Below are 22991 nucleotides of genomic sequence, written 5' to 3'. Positions count from 1 at the left end.
AGGGTTTCATTTCTCCACATCCACTCAGCTTGCTATTACATGTACTTTTAAATAATAGCATCCTAACCAAAATGGTTGAAAGGCAGTGGGAGATACAGGCTTCCAGTTATGGGAATCAACAAGCCATGGGGATGAAAGGTACAGCAGAGGGAACACAGTCTGGTATTGTAATAGCGTTGTATGGTGACATAGCGTAACTCCTAGAGCTGTCGAATCACTATGTTGTACACTTAAAACTAATGTCATACTGTGTGTCAACTCTACTCGAAATAGATTCCTAGATAGATAAATAAATAAATAAATAAATAAATAAATAAATAAATAAATAATATCCTAATGGTAATGAAGCGGTATCTCATTGTGGTTTTCATTTGCATTTCCCTAATCTTCGGTGACACTGAACATTTTTTCTGGTGCTTACTGGGTCACTTCCAGATCTTCTTCGGAGAAATGCTTATTTGAATCCTTCTGCCGATTTTTAAATCAGTTTGGTTTTTTTTTTTTTTTTATTGTTGCTGCGTTTTAGGAGTTCTCTATATTCAGGTTATTATCAAATACGCATTTGCAAGTATTTTTCTCTCAGTTCTATGAGTTGCCTTTTGACTCCATAGATAGCGTCCTCTGAGGCACAAAAGTTTTTAAATTTGATGAAGTCCAATTTGCCTATTTCTTCTTTTGTTACCTGTGCCTTTGGTGTCATAGTCAAGAAGTCCTTGCCAAATCCAATGTCGTGAAGTTTTTCCCGTGTTTTCTTCTAGGGGTTTTATAGTTTTAGCTCTGATATGTCCAGGTCTTTAATCCATTTCAAGTTAACTGTTGTATACTGTATTAGTTGTAAAGGTCCAACATCATTCTTTTTCACGTGAACATCCAACTTTCTCAGCACCACCTGTTGAAAAGATGAACACTTCCCCTATCGAATGGTCTTGTCACCCTTGTTGAAAATCATTTGACCCTATTTGTCAGGGTTTATTTCTAGGCTCTCTATATATTTGTCTTTATGCCAGCACCACAGTGTTTTGATTACTTTAGCTTTGTAGTACATTTTGAAATCAGGAAGTGTGGAGTCCTCCAACTCGGTTCTTTCTCAACATTACTTTGGCTATTCAAGGTCCCTTGAGATTCCATGAGCATTTTTGGATGAATTTCTCCATTTTTGCAAAGACAAATATTGTCCGGACTTTGCTGCACTGCATCTGCAGATTGCTCTGCAGATTGCTTCTTAATAAGAAGTCTTCCAGGGGTGCCTGGGTGGCTCAGTCATTAAGCGTCTGCCTTCGGCTCAGGTCATGATCTCAGGGTCCTGGGATCGAGCCCCACATCGGGCCCCCTGCTCCGCGGGAAGCCTGCTTCTCCCTCTCCCACTCCCCCGCTTGTGTTCCCTCTCTCGCTGTGCCTCTCTCTGTCAAATAAATAAATAAAATCTTAAAAAAAAAAAAAAAGTCTTCCAACCCATGAACATGGATGTCTTTCCAGTCCCTTCACTAACGTTTGGTAGTTTTTAGTGTACAAGTCTTTCACCTCTTTTGTTAGTTACTAAGTATTTGTTCTTGATGCTACTATAAATGAAATGGTTTTCGCAATTGCCTTTTTGTTCATTGTTAAATATAGAAATTCAGCTGATCTGTGTGTAGTGGTTCTGTATCCTGCTACTCTGTTGAATTATTCTATAAGTTCTAAAATTTGAGGGAGGAAGTTTTAGGACTTTCTACATATAGGATCATGTCATCTGTGAATAGAGATCATTTTACTTCTTCCTTTCCTATTTGGATGCCTTTTCTTTCTTTTTCATGTGTAACTGCTTTGGCTAGGATTACCAATATTATGTTGAATAGAAGTGGTGAAAACAAGCATCCTTGCTTTGTTCTTCATCTTAGAGGAAAAACTTACAGGCTTTCACCCTTGAGTACGAGATTCACTATGGATTTTTCATCTATGTTTTTTATGATGTTGAGGTAGTTACTTTCTATTCCTAGTGTGTTGGGTGTTTGTTTTAGTGGAAAGGTATTGAATCTTATCAAATTCTTGTTCTAAATCAGTTGAAATGATCATGTATTTTCTCCCTTTGTTCTATTAATGTGGTATATTACATTGATTGATTGCTGTATGTTGAACCAACCCTGCATTCTGGGCATACCTCCCACTTTGTCATGGTGTATAATTCTTTCAGTATGCTGTTGAATTTGGTTTGCTAGTATTATGCTGAGGATTTTTACATGAATATTCACAAAGTAAATTGTATTTTTTTAATTCATAAAGAACTGTAGTATTCTTTTCTTGTAATGTCTTCATCAGACTTTGTAAAGGCAACACCAGTCTCTTAGAAAGAGTTAGGAAGTGTTCTTTCCTCTTCAGTTTTTTGGGTGAGTTTGAAGAGGACTGATCTGTTTGTTCTTTAAATGTTTGGTGTAATTCATCGGTGAAGCTGTCAGGTCCAGGGTATTTTTTGGTCAGATTTTTGAATCTATTGATTCAATCTCCTTACTAGTTCTAAATCTTCCAATTTTCTATTTCTTCATGATAAAGCCTTAAGTTTTGTGATTCTAGGAATCCAACCAGGTCATCAAGGTTATCCAATCTGTTGGTGTACAATGGTTTATAGTACTCTCTTATAATGTCTTTTACTTCTGTAGAATTAGTAGTTGTGTGCCCACTTTTGTTTCTAACTTTAGTAATTTGAGTCTTCTTGTTAGTCCCTCTAGCTACGGGTTTGTTGATTTTGTTAATTCTTCTGAAGAATCAGCTCTTGGCTTTGTTAATTCTGTTTTTCTATTTTTTATTTATCTCTGTTCTAATCTTTATTATTTCTTTCCTTCTGCTAGCTTTGAGTTTAGTTTGTTCTTCTTTCCCTAGTTCCCTAGGTTTTAAAGTAAGGTTGCTGATTTGAAATCTTTTTTTGTTGTTGTTTTTTTTAATGTGAGCATTTACAACTATACATTTCCCACTGAGTACTACTTTTGTGGTGTTCCGTAAGCTTTGATGTGTTGCGTTTTCATTATTATGCATCTGTATGTATTTTCTCATTTCCCCTGTTATTTCTCCCTTGACCCATGGGTTTAGAGTATGTTAATTTCCACATATTCGTGGATTTTCTAGTTTTCCTTCTGTTACTCATTTCTAACTTAATCCCACTGTGGTCAAGAGAAGATACTTTGTATGATATCTTTTAAATCTGTTGAGACTTAATCTGTAGCCTAAGATATGTTATATCCTGGAGAACGTCCCATGTGCCCTTGTAAATAAGGACTGTTGTTGTTATGGAGGATTCTGTCTATCTGTTAGATCGAATTGGTTTACTGTGTTTGTCCAAGTCCTCTATTTCCTTACTTATTTTCTGTCTTGTGGTCCTATCCGCCGCTATTGACAGTGGCGGGGTGGGGGGCGGTTTGAAGTCTCTATTATTACATAACTGTGTGTCTCTCCCTTCAATTTTACCAATTTCTGCTTCACATATTTTGATGGTCTGTTACTAGATGCAAAAAGATTTAACAACGTTATGTTTTTCTTGCTGTACTGAAACTTTTTTTTTTTAATATATGGATCCTTCTTTGTTCTTTTGGTTAAAGTCTAGTTTGTGTGATATTACTATAGCCACTTCTGCTTTCTTATGGTTACTATTTGCGTGGGATATCTTTTTCCATCCTTTTGTTTTCAACTTATTTGTGTCTTTGGCTCTAAAGTGAGTCTCTTGTAGACAGCATATAGTTGGATATATATTTTAATCCACCCTGCTTTTTTTTTTTAAGATTTTATTTATTTATTTGACAGAGAGAGAGAGCACAAGCAGGGAGAGAGGCAGGCAGAGGCAGAGGCAGGCAGAGGGAGAGGCAGGCTCCCCGCTGAGCAGGGAGCTCAACGTGGGACTGGATCCCAGGATCCTGGGATCATGACCTGGGCCGAAGGCAGATACTTAACCAACTGAGCCACCCAGGAGCCCTCATCCTGCTGACCTTTTCACTGGAGAATTCAATCCATTTGCATTTAAGATAATTACTGATAAGGAGGGACTTACTTCTGTATTTTACTATTTGTTTTCAATATGCTTTATAGCATTTTTTGTCCCTCATTTCCCGCATTACTTTGTGTTTAGTTGATTTTTTTATAGTGAAACTTTTTAATTCCTTTCTCATTTTCTTTTCTTATTTTATTATTTTTCTTTTTAGAGAGTGAGTGAGTGAGTGGAGGGAGGGGCAGAAAGACAGGGAGAAAGAGAATCTCAAGCAGGCTCCCCCACACCCAGCTCAGAGCCCCATGTGGGGCTCAATCTCACAACCCTTGAGATCATGACCTGAGCCAAAATCAAGAATCAGACACTTAACCAACTGAGCCACCCAGGTGCCCCTCCTTTCTCATTTTCTTTTGTGTATATTCTGTAGCTATTTTCTTTGTGGTTACTATGGGGATTACATTTAACATCTTCAAGTTACAATGCTCTAAATTGAATTTATACCAGCCTAAATTCAATAGCATAAAAAAATCTCTGCAAGATGGCTCTTAAAAAGCAAATAAATATGGAATTATAACTCAAGATAAGGACCAAGTGCAAAAGCAGACTGCTATGATAAAGAAAACAGGGGTCAGCAAGGAGAGCCACTCTGAGGGGACATTTACCCAGAGTGCTCAAACATAGAGAAAGCTAGCTTGATAAGGAGTGGGGAGAAGAGCATTCCTGACAAAGAGAGACCACGAGTCACAGAAGAGCTTGGGGCACCTAAGAAACAGGAGTCCACATGGCAGGAGTTCAGTGTTGATGTGGGGAAGGGAATCAAGTCCAGGAGAAGCAGGTGGTCCCAGTTCCACAGCCTGGGAGGGCCATGCAATACAGGGAGCACTCCCCATCAAGTGCACAAGAAGCCACAGAAGGGCTTAGCACTGCTAAGTAACGAAGTCCTAATTCTGTTGGATGAAGCTCTTGCTGGCCATTCTCTGGCAAGGAATCAAGAGGAAAGAAAACGAACGTGAGGAGCCCAACGAGGCAGCTCCGGCAGTCTCCAAAGCCAGAGATAACGGAGGGCAGTCCAGGGTGGAGATGGAGAGAAACAATGGGCCCCAGACAGGCCTGTGACCTTGAACAGGTGAGACCGGAGTCCCTCAGCCCTGGCTCTGAGTGCCTGCCCTGCCGTGTCCTCGCTCACTGGCTCTGCACCTTGACTATGGCACTCCCTGCAAGCTTCTATTTCCTTCTCTGTAAGATGGAAATATAATGAAATCCACCGGGTATGAGGAGGAGAAATAACCCAGCTACTCATCACGGACGTGCACTCCTTTCCTTCCTCTCAGACATGTGCCTCTGGTCAGTGCTGATCTAATTCAAACACACATCACAACCATGAGAGGCTATGAAAATTGTAAGCAAACACGTGACACCCAATTCGCCCAGCTTTGAACGTGTTACCAAGTCCCTATGAGTGCCCAGGCCTGCCTTGGGGACAGGAGCCTGTCTAGATTTAGCCTCAAGTGTCCGAGCGGCAAGCGTGGGTGGGCAGGTATCTACCCAGAGGATGTTGGCACCCAATGATGCTACCTCCCGCAGCCTGGAGAGAAACATGTTGCAAGGAAGGTAGCAGCTGCTCCAGCAGATTCCCTTCCAAATCCACCGAAGCTAGGGAAACAGAGCCAGTTCAATCCTGCAGGCCCACAGTAAGCACTCTGACGGGAGAGAGGTGAGCTGGTTGGCCTCACCTCCCTGCTCACTGCACCTGGAGACCTGTCTAATGACAGGGCTCCTCATCCCCACCACAGTCCTTTCCCATCCTCCTGGCTTAAAGAAGATCTCACTTCCTAACGGAAATCCCTAGGCTAAAACAGCCACAGGAAGAACAGAATTCTTTGGATTTTCTTTTTTCTTTTTTTAAAGATTTTATTTATTTATTTGAGAGAGAGAGACTCAGAGAGAGAGCACACGAGAGGGGGGAGGGTCGGGAGGGTCAGAGGAAGCAGCAGACTCCCTGCTGAGCAGGGAGCCCGATGCGGGACTCGATCCAGGGACTCCAGGATCATGACCTGAGCCGAAGGCAGTCGCTTAACCAACTGAGCCACCCAGGCGCCCTCTTTGGATTTTCAAAACCAGGGTTTGAGGACCTAGAGGATGGTAGTGGTGGAGGGTGGTCTTGTTCAAAACAAGGTACCACGTCTGCATACAACTTGTCTTTAAGTTTTCTGAATGGCGACCCACCACGAGAGCCACAGAAACCAGCTCCCGGTGAGTCTGTGTAAGTGGGTCAGGAGACTCTGCTCTCATTTGCTTTCTGGCCTCATCAGACTGGCCAAGAAACCCCACCGGAGGTGACCGGAGGGTTCGGTATTAGCGTACACATGCCAGATGCCCTTCACCACAGTGGCCCCGCTCTTATTGGGTAGGCCTCATCAGGAAACATCTAAATCCCAATTTAATGGGGTTGGCCCCAGATCTGCCCTCGGCAATGGGATCTGGAGCCTCGAACTTCTTCGTCCAAGCAGCAGAAGGGGAGTGAAGAGTGCTGAATGAAAGCCAAGCATGGGGACCACTGGGTCCCTGTCCTTCCGTCTTACAGCCGTGGGGGGCTTGGGGGCTACATCGCCACGTCCCACCCCCTCCCTGCCTGTGATACCACAGCGGCCCCTGCCCCGACGATAAAATTATGAAAACAAATGTCAAAGCGGAAGCTTTGCCTCATTACTGCTTGCGCTGCCGTAATGAGTGTTTATTCCTGGCACCTGTGCTCTGGACAATTAAAAAACATAAATGAGATGAAATGAACTACAGAGGACAGAGGCTGCTGTGGAGCCAGCCCCACCAGCCCTCCTCCCGGGTGTCCTCCGGGCAGACGGAGGCACAGCAACCCGTCATTAAGCAGCCACCGGGAGGACTCGGGTTTGTGCAGACGAGGAACACGTATTTCTCGGAGGCCAGGTCCCCGCGTGAGCCTCCCTGCCCCACCGGCCCCCCCTCCCCCCCCTCGCAAACTCTTACTCTTCTTCAGCCCAAAGGTCCGCTCTCGCCGGAAGACTCCACGCTGTGGGATGATCACTCGGCAGCCCTGCCCCCGGCCCCCAGCGGTCCCTGCCCGTATTTCTACTAGAACACGGGCGTTTTATCTGTCTGCGCATAGCACTGCCTTCCGAGGGAAGGACCAGGTCTGTTTCGCACCTGTATCCCCAACACCTTAACACAATGCCAAGGGTCTTCAAAAAATGCTCGTCAGGAGAGTGGGTGGATGGGTGGAGTGGGGATGCATGCAAAAGTCCTTCCGTGTCTAAACTTTGAGGAGTGCAGCCCCTCCCCCCTCACCAGTCGCGTGGTTTCCCGCTATCCCCATTCATCAAATCAGAGGTAGACACCGGCTTCGCGGCTCCTTCCCTGTACCCGCCGCCAGACAACCTCTCCCCCGACTCTCCTCCAGCCCTCACGGCGCACGGCGAGAGCTGATTCACATTCAAGTGTGATCCTGATTCCTTCTACTAGACCACTGACTCCTTAGAATAGGGACTGACCCGCTCAACTTGGAATCCCCCTGGGACGGGGCCTGGCACTTAGGCACGGTTTTGGCAAACCGCTGGTAAGGAATGGCAGGCGGGGCAACCACTGAGCAGCCCCCCGAGCTGAAAGTACACACGAGGGCAGGGTCGCGGCCGGGCCCTCTCCCGTGGGACAGGGCTGTGTCTCCATCCCCCAACCTGGGGAAAAGACAAGGACAGAGCACTCATCCAGGACCCCGACGGGAGACTCACCATGTTCATGACGGTGAGGATGAACCTCTGGGCGGCCTCTGCCCCGTGGTACTGCACCATGTCAGCATCGGCCACCACCAGCGTCTCCACCGTGTGCTCGCTGGTCAGCTGGATGGCGTTCCTCCGCTCCCGCCAGTCCTGGGACGGCCTGCCCTTCCTTGGCTTCTTCTTTTCTAGAAAACGACAGAGACATCCATGCAGGCCTTGGCATTTTGAGTTCTAAAACCAGTGAAGCGGCCTCCTGCTGAGCCTCCCACAGAGAACGGTCAATCTCCAGGGGCCAGGAGAGCTGGACCTCCACCATCCGGGGCGGGGGGGGGTGGATCCTGAGCTCACTTCCTACAGGGGGAGCTGAGGGGCAGAAGGGGGCTCACATCTGTCCACATCGCAGCTGAGGAGGCCAATGGGACTGAACATCAGGGAAGAGAAAACCTGCCCCATCAGAGGAGAGCGGCCAGCCATGCAAAGTCAGCGGAGGGAAAGGAAGCCCAGGCCCACTGGGGAGAGATGGGAAAGCGCCTCAGGTTAATGGCAGAGACCCAGCAAGCTTTCTGAAAGGGCTAACCCCACTGTTGACAGCTGGGACCCGGGGAGGTGGCACTCTGGCCACTGTTCTGACGGTCACGAAAAAGGAGCCATAAACATTAATAATCACAACAAAGCATTATTTCAAAGAAAAACAAAACAGCATCAGAAAAGAAAATCACCTGACACGCACATCCCGGCCAAGACAGGTCCTTTCGTCAACCCAGGGAAGGGTCATTGGCAATCCTCTGCTGACTCTTTAGATAAACTGATTCCCTATCAGATCTGATCGTTGTTATCAATTAGAGCCCAAATCAGAGTGTCTGGGCAACTCCAAGCTGCTAGGTGAGGGTGACGTAGGCTTTGCTGATGAAAACCCCTCTGACCAACGCTAAAGGCTGATATGAATAGCACGCATTTTCAGGATCCAAATGTATGTAAATAGAAAGGCACTTCTTAAATTGGATAACTATTATTTCCATGTTGAGCACTAGACCCTAGAGAGATGACAGGTGTCATCTCTGCTACAATTTCCACACAGCAAACCCAGCCTTCATATGCACCAACCAGCTTCATAGTGATCTGATCCTTCCAGAGCCAAAAAAGCACACTGTGAAACAGCCTGAGATACGGGTCATCATGAACAAACAAGAATACTCTGTACCATGTAATTTACAACTGTGAAAACCAAAAAGCAATCTAAGTATCCAACCACAGAGAAAGCCAGCCATGGTAAAATGGTTTGCAGCGGGAAAGGCACGTTTGTGACAATTACTTAGCAACATAGAGAGAGGCAGAACTAAATCTGTATCTATAGTTGAATTGCGATTTTGCAAAGATTTAGCACACAAGTACCCTTGGGCCCCCAAAGGGAATAAATAAATAAGTAGACAGATAACCAACCAACGTAGGTAGAACGTAACTAAAATGTGAATGGTAGGGGATATGTGATCTTCGTTTTCCTTTTTTTCTCTGTATTTCCCAAGTGTATACAATGAACCAGAATTACTTTATTTAAAATAATGATGTTGAGTTTGAGAAAAACACAGATGTCACTTTTACACTCTTCACAACAATACAGAAGGCATCGGGGAGCTTGGTACGTTATCGGATGAGCTGCAGAAACACAGGATGAAAAGCATGAATGCGTCGGTCCTGTCTCTCCTCGCCCAGAGCCAGATCTACCTCCCATCAAGACTTCCAGGCCTCAGCAGTGGAGTGAGGGAAGAGTCCATGCTAAGTCGAAAGGCCGGGTCTCCGATAGCGCTGCCTTACACATGGGCAGAATGAAGAGGCTGCTTGTCCGAGGTCTCTTTGTAAACCTATACCCACATTCAGCAACCCATTCATCTCTGACCACGAGGAAGGAGGCACAGGGGTGATCTCCACATTCTGGGCTCAGGGTGCTTGCTTGCCAGGTGCTCCCTGCCTGGATCAGGCTGACCTGGATTTTGTAACAAACCACCTTGCTCCCATTTCAATGCAGTGGAAGTGAAGGGCCACCCAAGTAAGCATTCTGTTGTCATGAGCACAACCACGTTCTCCCAGCCACGTGGTACTGCAGGTCCAACTCCTAGTCTCATCTGCAGATCCCCCCCCCGCCCCGCCCCAGGGCTGCTCAGCACTTACTTTTGCACAGTGTCCTATGTTTTCAGGTTCTTGTGTGGAAAGAGCCATATTTTTGGCAAGGTCCAGAGGACACATTAGTAATCTGTCCCTGGAAGATGGTGAACTTGGACCATGTGAGCTGAGCAGTCTCTGAGAGAAGTAGCCCATCACTCCCAGACCAGATCAACATGCTGCACTGGGGGGCGCCTGGGTGGCTCAGTCGTTAAGCGTCTGCCTTTGGCTCAGGTCATGATCCCGGGCTCCTGGGATCGAGCTCCACATCAGACTCCCTGCTCTGAGGGGAGCCTGCTTCTCCCTCTCCCTCTGCCTCTACCCCTCCCTCTGCTCATGCTCACTTGCTCGCTCTCTCTCTCATAAATAAAATCTTTTAAAAAATACTGCACTGGGCATCATTCTTTAAGTACAAAGTAGGACTAATAAGACTTACCTCTCCCTCCCTGATGGACCACAGAGAGCTAATAAACAGGGTGTCCTACAGGGTGAAATGCTATGGTTTGACACGTGCCCAGAATACTAATAGGTAAAACACAATGGTCAGGAGCTCTGGGTTTTTGTGTTTGGTTTTTTTTTTTTTTTTTAATTTTTTAATTGTTTTGCTCTGATTTTTAAAGGATTTTCACTACAACTATCCCATGTAGTTCCCTTCATGGCCCCCAGCCCCTGGCCTAGCACATGGTGTGGCAGGAAATTCACTGGATAAATGCACCCACGGATGGATGGGTGGATGGATGGATGGATGGATGGGTGGATGGGTGGGTGGGTGGGTGGGTGGGTGAGTGAGTGAGTGAGTGAGTGAGTGAGTGAGTAAGTGAGTGGAATCCCTGTTTCCCACATCACAAAGCCGAAGTCAAGCACTAGGCAGTGGAGATTTCGGCCCTAGAACCCAAAGCTTCCCCCCCTCTGCTCTGACTCTCCCCACCTGCTCGGCCTGTGTGTGCCAACAGGCTCCTCACTGCCCTCTGAGCATCAAACCTAACAGTAGGAGGGCCGAAGAAAGCTCAGCAGGAAAGGGTTCTGGATTGAGCATCACGAAATCAATGCTGCTGCATCAACCTACCCAGGTGCAGGTCCTACCCAGGAAGACGGGGCACAGATTTCTGAGCAGCCCCCACTGACCATGCTCCTTCCGCTTGGAGAGTCTCTAGCTTGTTCCAGGCCCTCCAGCAGCTACGGGGTAATTATCCCTCCCAGCTGCCTGGGGCCCGTCGCGAGGCTGTCTGCATTCCCCTTGCTGAGCATTGTTACTTGGGGCTGTCAGGCCAGAACCACACTAGGCTGGCTGGTAACGCGCACCCCGGTGCTCTGTCCTGCCCCTGCACCCACGGGAAGAGGCCGGAAGGCTTGATTCAAACCCCTGTGGCCAGATGGGTTTCAGGAATTCAGAATTTTTCAGATTTTGCAAGGCAATCCGGTGGGCATGCCACATACCGAATACCACTTTCAAATGAGGTCTGGGGCAGCAAGCTGTTATCAAAAGGCACTACTATTTCTGCAGTGAGATTAATAAATGGGGGGTCAAGAAAGACCTCACGTCAGGGCAGGGCAGGCCTTCCACAAAACGAGTGTCCAAGGGCTTGGATTTGGTGGGGCGCTTGTCTAGCTTAGTGGGTTAAGTGTCTGCCTTCGGCTCAGGTCACGGTTAGGGCCCATTGGGCTCCCTGTCAGCAGGGAGCCTGCTTCTCCCTTTGCCGCTCCCCCTGCTTGTGCTTACTCTCTGTCTACATAACAAATAAATAAATAGAATCTTAAAAAAATAATCCTGGATTTGGAATTGCAGGTCAAGAGACCAAGGACCAATATTCCCTCTCTCAATGCCCCTGTCCTTCCTGGGGGTAGTGGCAGAGAGGAACAGGGGGGTGGAGAGAAGCTTGTTCCTTCCTACTCCTCACTCTCATCAACCACCCCACCAGCAGCTCCATGCTCATCACCACTGATGGCTAGTCCTTCCCTATGGCGAGAACAGAACCGTAATACATTTTTACCTTTAATTCCACAAACTGCGTACGTACACTTTAACAGACAGTATCTGTCAACACCAATATTCACAGATTATAAACATCTTGAAAAGTAAGAAGAAAAACACTAATTTCGGAATAACAAGGGTGCTGGATCCAGACCTCACCGGAGAAGTCAAAGTTCAGGCTGGGCAGGTGTGCAGCCGTCTGGAGGGCCCTCCGCGCTGGGCTCCGGGGTCTGCTGTCTCCAGCCACTGTGGGAACAAGGGAGGCGGCCCTCACCCCACTGATGAGGACAGACCACAGCCGGTGGGGCTCCAGGCCCTCTCCTGCTGTTACAGACACCAGCAATCATTCCAAGTCCACCATGTGGTCTCGTCTGCCAGCACATTGCTGGAGTTGGCGCTGACTTGGTAGATTTTCAATTTCCGGCTTCATATTATTTTTTCTTACATTTATTTTCCCTTTGCTCCAATTATCCATTAAAAAAAGAAAATTCAGGGGGCGCCTGGGTGGCTTAGTCAGTTAACCGTCTGCCTTCGGCTCAGGTCATGATCCCAGAGTCCCAGGATCGAGCCCCGCATCAGGCTCCCTGCTCAGCGGAGAGCCTGCTTCTCCCTCTGCCCCTCACCTCGCTCGTTTTTTTCTCTCTCTCTCTTTCTCAAATAAAAAAAAAAAAAATCTTAAAAAAAAAGAAAATTCTATGTATTTATGTAAGATACCCCAAGTCTTTTTTAGAACAAGAGGAGAAAGAGAAAAACATGCAGAAAAAGGGCATTCTAAATGTGGTGCTTTTAGAATATTGACATTATTACTGATTCTAAGAATTTGGGGACTACTGAAAATGCTGAGCAAATACATAAGCTGTCATTTTCGTTACGAGCTTTGCTCTTGGCAAACTAAAAAAAAAAATCTCGGGTGTGAATTATCAAGCTCTGTATGAAACAGATATTTCTTTAGTTTAAAAATAAAGAGTCTTTAGGTATTTACCAGGGAGAAACAACACATGGATCATAAAATATTTGGTGTGAGAGTTCAACCGCTGGAAGAATTACTCTGTGATTCTACCCGTGGTCTTTTCCAGGGAAGACCTCAGGTCACCTTCATGCCAAGAGAGAGGAAAAACAAGCCTGCACCAGCTGCAGAGGCAAGTTAGAGAGAAAACAAATAGAGGACACGGGGGCACTGGGCCCTTCAAGACCAAGGACAGAGGGCGCTTCAGGCCAAAACATCCAAGACCAGTGCCAGCGCTAGGAATTAGGTCCGGGGTGTCCAACATGCTTACAGAATTAAAGGAAAGATTCAGACTTAAACTTGCTGTCATTCAAGCCAGAAACATAAGCTTTCCCCACACACAGCACTCAAGGTCCAGATACAAGAACATCTGCACCTGGGCACAGGGCACAGGGGACTGGGAAGACTCTAGAACCAGATATGCACCTAGCCGCCCCGACCTCCGCTTTTCCCCAGCTTTCTTGAGGACAGGGTAAAGGCAATCCTATCAAAAACCCTTGGTGCCATCCGGCTATGTTGCAAAGAATTTACCTGTGGTCGGAGGAAGGCCACCTGTCCCTCATTCTCACCCTGAGACACAGATTCAGTGATTTGCGCCCCATCCTGTGAGACCTTTCTAAAGCCTGGGGCGAGGAATCCCTTCCTGGGCTAGTAGAAGGATGCGCACAGCAGGACAGCGAGGGAGGAGAGGGGAGGGAGGTCTGCAGCCTGAGGGCCAAAGCGTTGATGACAAGGATTCAAAACAGGGCTGTGGTTTGGGGCAGAGCAGAGGGTGCGCTCAGTTCCATCAGGAGCCAGGGTTCGGGATGCTGAGCAAGCTGCAAACAACCCTCCAAGCCTCCTGTGACTGCCTTTAAAATCAGAATCATCATACCCGCCACCCAGGTTTGCAGCGATTAAGTGAAATGCTCACTGAACGCTTACTACATTCCCTGGAATGTTACGATTCTTCGATAAATGGCACCTTTCGTTATGATGAGGATTCCGATGGCGGTGGCAATGGGCAAGGACCTGGCGGTTAAGGACATGGGTTTCAAGACAAAACAGCTGGATTCAAATCCTGGCTCCCAGACTGTCTTGTCTGACCTGGGATACCTCTCTTGCCCTCTTTTTGTCTCCGATGCCGCGTCAGCGAGGCAGAGAGAATCTCGGTTCCTCCCGCACCAGGCTGCTGTCGAGATCCCAGATGCAAGCCCTCAGCAGAGCGCCTGGCTCACAGTACGTGCTCAATAAAGCGTGGCTTGACTACTGTCGTCCTTCCCGGAGACGGGACACAAGAGGGGCCTGTGGAGGCTGCAGCGAGGGTGTCCCTCTGGGCTGTGCGACCCAGGCAGGTCCCTAAGTCTCCCTCTCAACTCTGGTGAGGAGGAAATGAGGGAGCCACGGAGAGCTCAGAAGAGCAGGCGGCGTGCTCAGTCCACGTCTGCAAGCAGAGAAGGAGGTGGAGGCCGGCCCAGGCTCACCATCCCAGGAACACAACTGCCCGCAGAGAAACCTGGTCAAACAATAAGAGAGTCCTCCCAACCAACCCGTAATTTGGGTGCAGAGGATGTTGTTTTTTAAGGTAAGATTCCCCCAAGGAATCCCTTTTGGTTAGAACATTCATTTTCACACATTATTCCTATGGACACAAACACCCCTGGGCTGTCCAAGGATACTCTTTGGAGGATCGCGTCTAGGGCGCGGTTATTTCATCTGAAGGCTTTCTGGATGAAAGGCACCAGCCGCGTATGAGCACTAGGGACAGACAAAGTCACACCTGCCACGCCAGCATGTAAGGAACACGGTCTCTGTGCAAGATAGCGGCGTGCTCCCCTAGTCTGCAGTTAAGGTCCCAGTCACAGCCCCCAGGAGCTAGGCTATCACTCCTCGTGAGGGACTGACGTGTATGGAACAGCGTGTCCACTGCCAAGGGCATTTGGGGCCTTTTGGTGGAGCCACCACCCCACAAGGTGACCTCCTCCGGGGTGGGACAGGGACAGATCTGGACATGCCGGCTCAGTGCGGAATGCATCCCCTTGCATGGTTCTTTGAGGGGTGATAGGTGAGCTTCCTAGCTCTGAGCTGCAAATCTGCTCCTGCAAACTAGGTCAAAGGTGGAATCTATGAAAACGGCAACCTCCGGTGAAATCAGATCCAGCTCGAGCAGATGGGAGCACTGCATGGGGGACACAATGACAGAGGGCGAGAAAGACTTCAAGCACCCTCATGATTTTCCTCGGAGCGTAAGAGATTGAAGGTGACTCACCCCCAAAATAGACTGAAACTAAATGAGAACTAACCAGAGAAAAGAAAAAAAAATGCAAATATACTGATAGAGAAGGTCCCCATGGAGGCTCTGGTGATAAAAATCCCACAGGCACTTGGCTCTGCTGGCCACACTGTGGGAGTCCCCTCTCTGCGGCCAGAGTCACAGACTGTCATCATGCAAACCTCCAGAGGCACAAAGAAATTTGTCAAATTATCTAGCTCTGGGCCACCTACCCACTTGACTGGGATTCCAGGGATGACAGCCTAACCCATCCGTTCTGCCTTAGAGTTTGGTTCTGACTTTGCTGAAAACATTTTTTTTTTTTTTTTAAAGATAAACATCCTGCTTGTCAGTTTTCTCACTCTCCTCCGACGGGTGGGAGGACACCATTCCTCAGGGAAAGGCAATTATTTACCTCACACCGGCCTCGAAAATAAAAAATACCAAAAAGACTTTACAAGGGGGCCTCTCGGTGATGCACAAGGCAGCATTTTCGACACACGTTTTATAGCAAATGTGATCATGAATTCTGTTTCCCTGTATCTGATAGGAACCTTCTCTCACACCGAAGAGCCTAAAATTAAACAAGCAACAAAAGGAATTCCGGAAAACTTCCACCGTGTGTTCCAAGTCGACAGCCTTGGATGGTCTCTCCGTGCAGGGAGGGCCCGGCAGCCAACAAAACATGGGGAGGGCATGAGTGGGGCAGCCGAACTAAGAAGGGAGAATGGCAAGTGGCCTGAGTTAGAAAGGGCAAGTGAGGTCACAGGTGGTGACAGAGGCTTCTGGAATAAGAGGGGAGCTGTTTGGCAGGCAGGATTTGCCTCATGGCACAAGCCCCAAGAGGGGCCTCCCAGCACCCGACCCCAGGCGCGGAGGGTCTGTGGGTCCACCAGTGTAGGCTGCCCGGGCTACCATGCAGGACATGTGAACAGTTTTTCTTTTTTTTCTTTTCTGTGCCTGCCACCTCAAAAACTAATTCAAATCTGGCAAACAAAAGTAATGGTGGGACTAACAGAACCTCTCAGACCAGATCAAGCAGAAGACTGGAGCCCTGGGGTCCACAGAGAGTGCCTGGGAGCCCCTCCAATGGCCTGTTGCTGGTGGGAGATCCAGTCGGCCAACCTCGAGGGGCTTGGAGTGCCCCCCAAGTCCCCTGCTCACCTCCAAACTCCACAGCTATTAACATCCACTTTGCAGTCTAACGTGGGTCTGGGCTTGCCTGCTGGACCTGACTGTGAGCTCAGAGACCCAAACATCATCCTCTGGACCTGCCACAGCCCCTACCTAGCACTGCCCAGGGCACAGTAGAAATTCAAGAATTATACTTAGTTGAATGCATTTTTTTTTTAAACTCTTTGAAATTCCTCATTAATGTCAAGATGAATTTTGAGGGAACTTCACGTAAATGTCCTAGAATTACATTCTCATGAGGTGCTTCCTCCACCTAAGAAGGAGGTAGCAAATCTGGTCATGAGAGGCCCACAGCTCTGCCATCTCACAGAGCTGGTTAGAATCTGCCCATCAGGTGGCGCCTGGGTGGCTCAGTCGTTAAACGTCTGCCTTCAGCTCAGGTCATGATCCCAGGGTCCTGGGATCGAGCCCCGCATCGGGCTCTCTGCTCAGTGGGAGGCCTGCTTCTCCCTCTCCCACTCCCCCTGCTTGTGTTCTCTCTCTCGCTGTGTCTCTCTCTGTCAAATAAATAAACAAAATCTTTAAAAATTAAAAAATTTAAAAAAAAAAAGAATCTGCCCATTGGTTCACAATTAGGGTCTAAAGACTCATTTTTAAACCTTGCCTGATCCCAGAAACAAACAGGGAACTTGGACGCCTTCCTGCGCTCTAGAGGGTCTAGCTGCTCATATTCTCCATCAACTAGCACGTCTCGTCTAGACACTCACCAACCCACTTGTTGCCTTTGATATTTCCTGCTGAGCAGCAATGTCTCTAAGACCATCCTCAACCAGGCAACAATAAGTTAGAATAATACAGAAACAACAGTTTCAAGAAGAGTGAGGGAGGAGCTTGTCACTCCTGCTCGACATCCCAATGCAACCTCCCAACATTCCAGAGGGAGGGATATTGTAATCCCAAACGTGACAGAACATAAGACATGATTATACGTGAAATCAGCTGTTGAAACCATGAAACATTCATAACATTTCACATAGGCTAGAAGAATGAAAATCAAATGCTTCTCATGAAAGCCTGGAAAACAGGGTGAGTCTGTCTCCTCGGGGGAGACACCCAGTGCTGCTGGGAGCGGGCTTTCCACACACAGACCCTCCCCACCGCACCAACTCTTTCGCAGGTCACGGAGGCCACCGCGGCCACAGCACAAGAAACGGTAAGATGTATAGTTTCAACTGTATGTCCAAGAGCCCTGCTGTCCTAAAATAAGCAGCCCCAAATACCCTCAGGCTGGGAATTGGGAACTCTAGATATTCAACTGGGCCTGACCTGGATGTCCTCAAAGGAGCCAGTTAACAGAAAGGTCTCTGTTCCCCATGCACCCGGAATTTGTCTTTGGTCTCTCAGCTCCTCTTCTGCTCTCTGCTCTGGGGCTGGGAGTCTGCAAACTACATTTCCCAGACGCCCTTGCCAGCTGGCTTTCTGTTCAGCTCTGCCAACAGGGGGCGCTAGAGGGAGACCAGAGGAGGCAAAGGGGCTCCTGGTGTTTTCAGCTCAGGATGGCACTGTTCCAGCAGGATTACTGGACAATAGGGCTCCAGCCTAGCTCCCCTACCCCCCTCAGAGGTACATCCATAGGGCCACCAGCTTGGCTAAACGCCTTGGTGGTCTGATGCCCCCTCAGACCCTTGCCCCAAGCTCTTTGGTCCCAGCCCTCAGGTGACAGCTGTTTCCTGGGTCCCCCAAGGTCCCCCTTCTGCTCATTCAGACTTGGTCACTGATATAACCAATTCCATGGGAAAGCCCTCTGTTGGAAACACCTGGCATGGTTTCCATTTTCTTGACTAGACGCAAATGGGTAGAGCCTAAAATGAGAGGGTCAGTCCTTAAACTACTTTCTGGATTTCATTCGAGCTTCAAGCATTCTTCCCCGTTCTGGACCTAAGGATTTATTTTTCGCCATGGGAGTCCTGGATGTGCATTTCCACGCTGCCATAAACAGGAATGTTGCCCTACATTGGGAGTCACCATTTAACAAAAACCAATCACTAGGGGGCTCCAGGGAAGAAGTACAAACGTCCACGCGTGCACATGCCATAGATCTCTCCAAGGACCTATCACAGCCACATCCCAGGACCTGGGGACAGTGCCGCACAGACTCTCAGTCAACGTGGGTGAAAGCGCTGGAGGAGGAACCGTGAACAACCAGAGAGCCAGCAGTGGGTTTTTAGGTGTAGCTTCCGCAGTTTGCACCCACAGACTTATCCACACCGTGCTTTGCAATAAAATCATCAGGTTCTCCAAATGACTTTCTCGTCCCTTTTTATTTCGTCAACCAAAGCAAAAAGGGTCTGTTTCTAGAAAAGCGATCTTTTCCAACTGGAAATGATGGTTCCACGTGTGCAGAAGAGCTCCCAGCCAGGTGAACTTTTCGGCAGCTGCAGAAATCCAACATCCTTGAAAAATAATGGCCTTCTCTGTCTTTTTTTTTTTTTTCAAATAGGAAAAAAATAACTTTTACTCTCCAAGTATGAATTCTTTAAATAACTTCCCCCAAGGCCAAGTCATTTCATAAAAGGCACTTTTTTTTTTCATGTAAATTCCTTACAAAGAAAGGTGGAAAATAAGAGTTGTGGTTTTTTTGGTTTTGGGGGGTTATTATATTTTACCTTTTCATGGTGAAGATCCCAAATGAAGAACTGATCAACCTTGGGATCCGAAATCAGTCCCTCCACCAGGCAGGAGGTATGATCCACATCCTGGCCCTGGGACACAGCAGGGCCAGGGGCAGGAAACATGCACTAGCCCCACTGGACCTTTCTGCCCATGGTCAGAGTCATGTAGGTACCCAGCAGGAAAGCACCGCTGCCTACAGGTGAGGTCAAAAGGTATTCATTCTGCCAAGAGATGCTTATTGGGAACCTACTGGGTGCTAAGCCCTGCCACCGTGTAGGTGACCCTCCTCTAGAAGGAACAGATGTAAACCAAATGCACAACTATATAAAAACTTATAAAGGTAACACATGCTTGTAAGAAAGAACAGCTCACGCTATGACAATATAAAGGAGGGGGTTCAATTTAGACTAAGTTCCATGGGGAAGTGACACGTAGGACAAGATCAGAAGGACAGGAGTTAACTGGGGGTGGGGAGAGAGAAGCTGGGAGCAGGCTAGGCAGTGGGAGCAGCATGTGCCCAGGCCCTGGGGACAGAAGGAAGCACGGCATGTTCTAGAAACTGCGGGGCGCCGAGACAAAAAGAGTGTGATTGGCAGAGGCTAGAGCAATAGGCAGGGGCAAGGATGCAGGGTCACGTGGCACATGTTTGGGGTTTTCTTCTTCACCCCAGGAGCAGTGGGAAGCGCTGAATGCATCACCCTGGCTGCTGTGGGTAGAACAGATTCCAGGGGCCACCATGGAAGGTGAATGACCAGGACAGGAGCTCAGGTAAACAGTCCACACACCTGGACGCGGGGGGGCAAACTGCCGGGAAAAAAAGAACCAAACACATGCAGGAGACTGACTTAGACGGTGACGCCAACACTGCTGGGGATATTTGCGTGAGTAAGAAAGAAGGGCCACCAAAGATCATTCCTGCTTTGAATGGCTGTGCTAATCATGGAGTTAGGGACCACTGGTTCAGGGCCAGGTGTTTAAAAAAAAAAAAAAAAAAGCACCGTGGGTTTTAGGCTAGTTGAGTTTCAGGTGTTCTAGAAGCACCTGAGTGGAGAGGTCAAGTTGGCTGTTGGATGTGCAAACTTGGAGTTTAACAGCAAGGGGAGAGCAGAGAGCAGCACTTAGGCATCAGTGGTCCCAGACCAATCCCTCACGGACCTCGAGACTGTAGGACTGGCTGGAAGAGAGGGGACCAACAACACAGCAGGGGGCAAAAGTAGGGGGTGGGGAGCACATGAGATGCAGGGAGAGCAGAGCATGGAGTCACGGGAGCCAAGAAAATGAAGTCTCAGGAGGGAGGGCTGCTCAGCATCCCCAACACAGGAGAGAACCAGGTCAAGGGGAACAGGATCCAACAAAAGGGGGTCTTGGTGAGAGCTCCACTGGGGGAAGATGGGGGAAGGAGAGCTGAAGCCAGACCAGGGAGGGGTGAAGGAGAGGTGAAGGAGAGGTGAGGAAAATGGGGCAGATGTTGGAGAGGTTGGGGAGCAGAGAAACAGGGACACCGCTGTAATTTCCTAGCACAGAGGGACCATTTCCTTGAGATGGCAAAAACTTGTTCTACCCCTCTTTCCCTCTCATCGTGTCCACGAACGGGAGTCCACAGACTCCCAACCAGGAAGAACAAGGCTTCTAATATGCCCACCTTCCACCAACTGAGAAAAGATAACCCCCATTCAACAGGCACTAGCCCAGCCCCAGATCTGTAGCTGGCCCTGTGCTGGGTGCCCCCCTCGAGGGAGAGAGAGACGTACATAAAACTTAACAGTCCTATAAACACCCCAAGAATGAAAGAACCATCCAGGAAACAGCACAGAACTCAGGGAAAGCTCGCTGTGGATTGGAAGAAGGGGAGGAAAAGCGTATTCACTGAATCAGGAAAGGACACAGCTGCATCACCATGAGAAAAGCAGCAGGGAAAAGGGAATATACTGGTTAGCATCATCTAGGAAGAGATGCTGGGTCTATTCCAAGAAGAATGCATTAGACTGGCCGACACAGGGTACCCTGAGGGTAAGGCAGAACGCTGCCATTTCTCATTCACTTTACATCCACTGGAAACCTTGTCTCAACCCCTACCAAGCATTCAGTGTACTTGTAAAATATACTGTATTCATCTGCTAGGGTTGCCCTTACCAAGTACCACAGACTGGGTGGCGCAAACAACAGACATCGATTTCTTCACCCTTCTGAAAGTTGGGGGTCTAAGACAGAGGTGTCAGCAGGGTGGATTTCTCTGGAGGTTTCTCTCCGTGGCTTGCAGTTGGCCATCTGTCCCTGTGTCTTCTCAGGTCTCCCCCCCACCAACCAAAACCTACCCCCGTACCCATCTGTGTCCCGATTTCCTCTTGTTACAAGGACACCAATCATATTGGATTAGGGCCCACACTAATGACCTCATTCTAACTTAATCTCTTCTTTAAAGACCCTCTTTCCAAATACAGTCATGTATTTGTGTGCGGGAGATTAGGATGTCACCATATGCAGGGCAGGGAGACAATTCAGCCCATAACAAACAGATACCCATCTTCTTTCCTGCCTTAGGAAGTGTGCACTGGGCACATCCCCTTTGCATGAGCTGGTGTGTGTATAACCCTATGGTCAGGACGGTGGGGCAGTTCCTGAAAAGGCACACGATCCTTGCAGGGGTCCATCAAGATGCATTTGGCAAATGTGAAAAATCGTTTCATGCAAGTGCTTGGCATGATCACGTGCTTTAAGTCTTGATGAAAGTGTATACACGGGCCTACTGGAGTCTGACAGCTTTATCTTCTAAATTGATGGAAGAGAAAAGAAAAAAAAAAAAGAACATTCCCCAAACACACAGCTTGGGGGAAGAAATTAATTAACGTGCTCATGTTTCAAACAGAGCAAGACAGGGCAAACAAAAGCCTGAAAAGAAATCGACTTGTCTTCTGCACCTGGAGTCCCCCTCTTCAGAATCCTGGGTATTGTTTCTTTTGACAGATGGTCTTTCATCTTTGACAAGGAAGTACAAGAAACTTTAGATAGCTCAGAAATTCCTCCATCTTTGCAAGGAGGGCAGGCCACTCTATGGATTTGGAACTCAAACGCAAAACTAAAATAAAGCTAAAGGCGCCATCCTTCTACTCCTCCCCCAACACCCCTGTAGCACTCAGCACACCCTAGAGTGATCGGCTGGACATCGCCCCAAGCTTCTGGCCTTTGAGGGTGGAGGCTGCCCACCTCTGTCTCTCTATCCTGACGAGGGCACCTGGAACAGAGTCAGTCTTCAGCTGCTGTTTTTGGAACGTATACATGAATGAGAGAATGAAGTGAATGAACAATGAGCAAAGGATCAAACAATGCTTTTGCCCTCTTTTTAGAGGCTTAGAAGAAAAAAATCTCCTTGGCCTTTGTAGGGCTCTTGGATGTCAGTTCTTCCAAATGTATTAAATTCCCACATATTTCCAGAGCAGTTTGCAGTGAGACATCATTCACTCCTTTACGGACCTCTTAAGTTTCACAAAAGCCCCAGATGGCTCCTAACACAGAGAGAAAGGGCTCAAAATACCCAACGCACAGGCCTAGAGGTGGGAAAACAAGTCCAAGTGCTCCTTTTCTGGCCTAGCACCAGCCACCAGACTGTGCTTTTTTCCCAAGCAAAGAGCCCCCTTCCCAAATGTCCAGGCCATTCCAGGGCAAAAGCACCTGCCCTTCCTGCACATTCGCCTGAGCATGGCCATGGTTCTCCGGGCACCAGGGTGACTCTTACTAATGGGGCTCCTCCTCCCAACCTTCCAATGCACCTAGCAGGTCACCAAGAGGTGAGCTATTCCCTTGTGCCAGGTCAGCCATTTCTTGGACTTCCACATGCAAAGTAGCCTTGGGCTCCACCAGGGTGAGCAAACCAGCCAAGCCATGGAGGGGGTGGAAACTCTATTAGGCCAACTTACAAATTCACTAGAACAGCCTCCTCTGTTGTCCTACGGCTTCCTCTAAAAGCTAAGGAGGCCCCCACATTATCACACTGGCCTTCATGAAGCATTGCATCTCTTTCCCACATTCTGGCCTCTGAACATGTTCTAACTCCAGCTAACTGTACAAACTAACTTTATGTATAACTCAAATGCCACTTCCTC

The 22991-nt window shown here is 48.1% G+C and overlaps 1 protein-coding gene across 2 annotated transcripts in view; it reads right to left on the bottom strand.

Annotated features, from left to right (window-relative positions):
• The window catches only part of ADAMTS17 (ADAM metallopeptidase with thrombospondin type 1 motif 17), a 344744-nt gene that overhangs the window by 277188 nt on the left and 44565 nt on the right, over positions 1-22991 (bottom strand). For both annotated transcript variants that reach the window (XM_035024022.1, XM_035024023.1), the window contains exon 4: positions 7711-7883. In XM_035024022.1, coding sequence (XP_034879913.1) covers positions 7711-7883 — 173 coding nt within the window. The remainder of the gene's footprint in view (positions 1-7710; positions 7884-22991) is intronic.

The sequence above is a fragment of the Mirounga leonina genome, unplaced genomic scaffold, assembly GCF_011800145.1.
Source record: "Mirounga leonina isolate KUSES-001 unplaced genomic scaffold, KU_Mleo_1.0 Mir_178, whole genome shotgun sequence".
NCBI classification, from domain to species: domain Eukaryota; kingdom Metazoa; phylum Chordata; class Mammalia; order Carnivora; family Phocidae; genus Mirounga; species Mirounga leonina.
The sequence above is the reverse complement of the archived record's forward strand: the minus strand, read 5'-3'. Positions and strand labels throughout refer to the sequence as shown.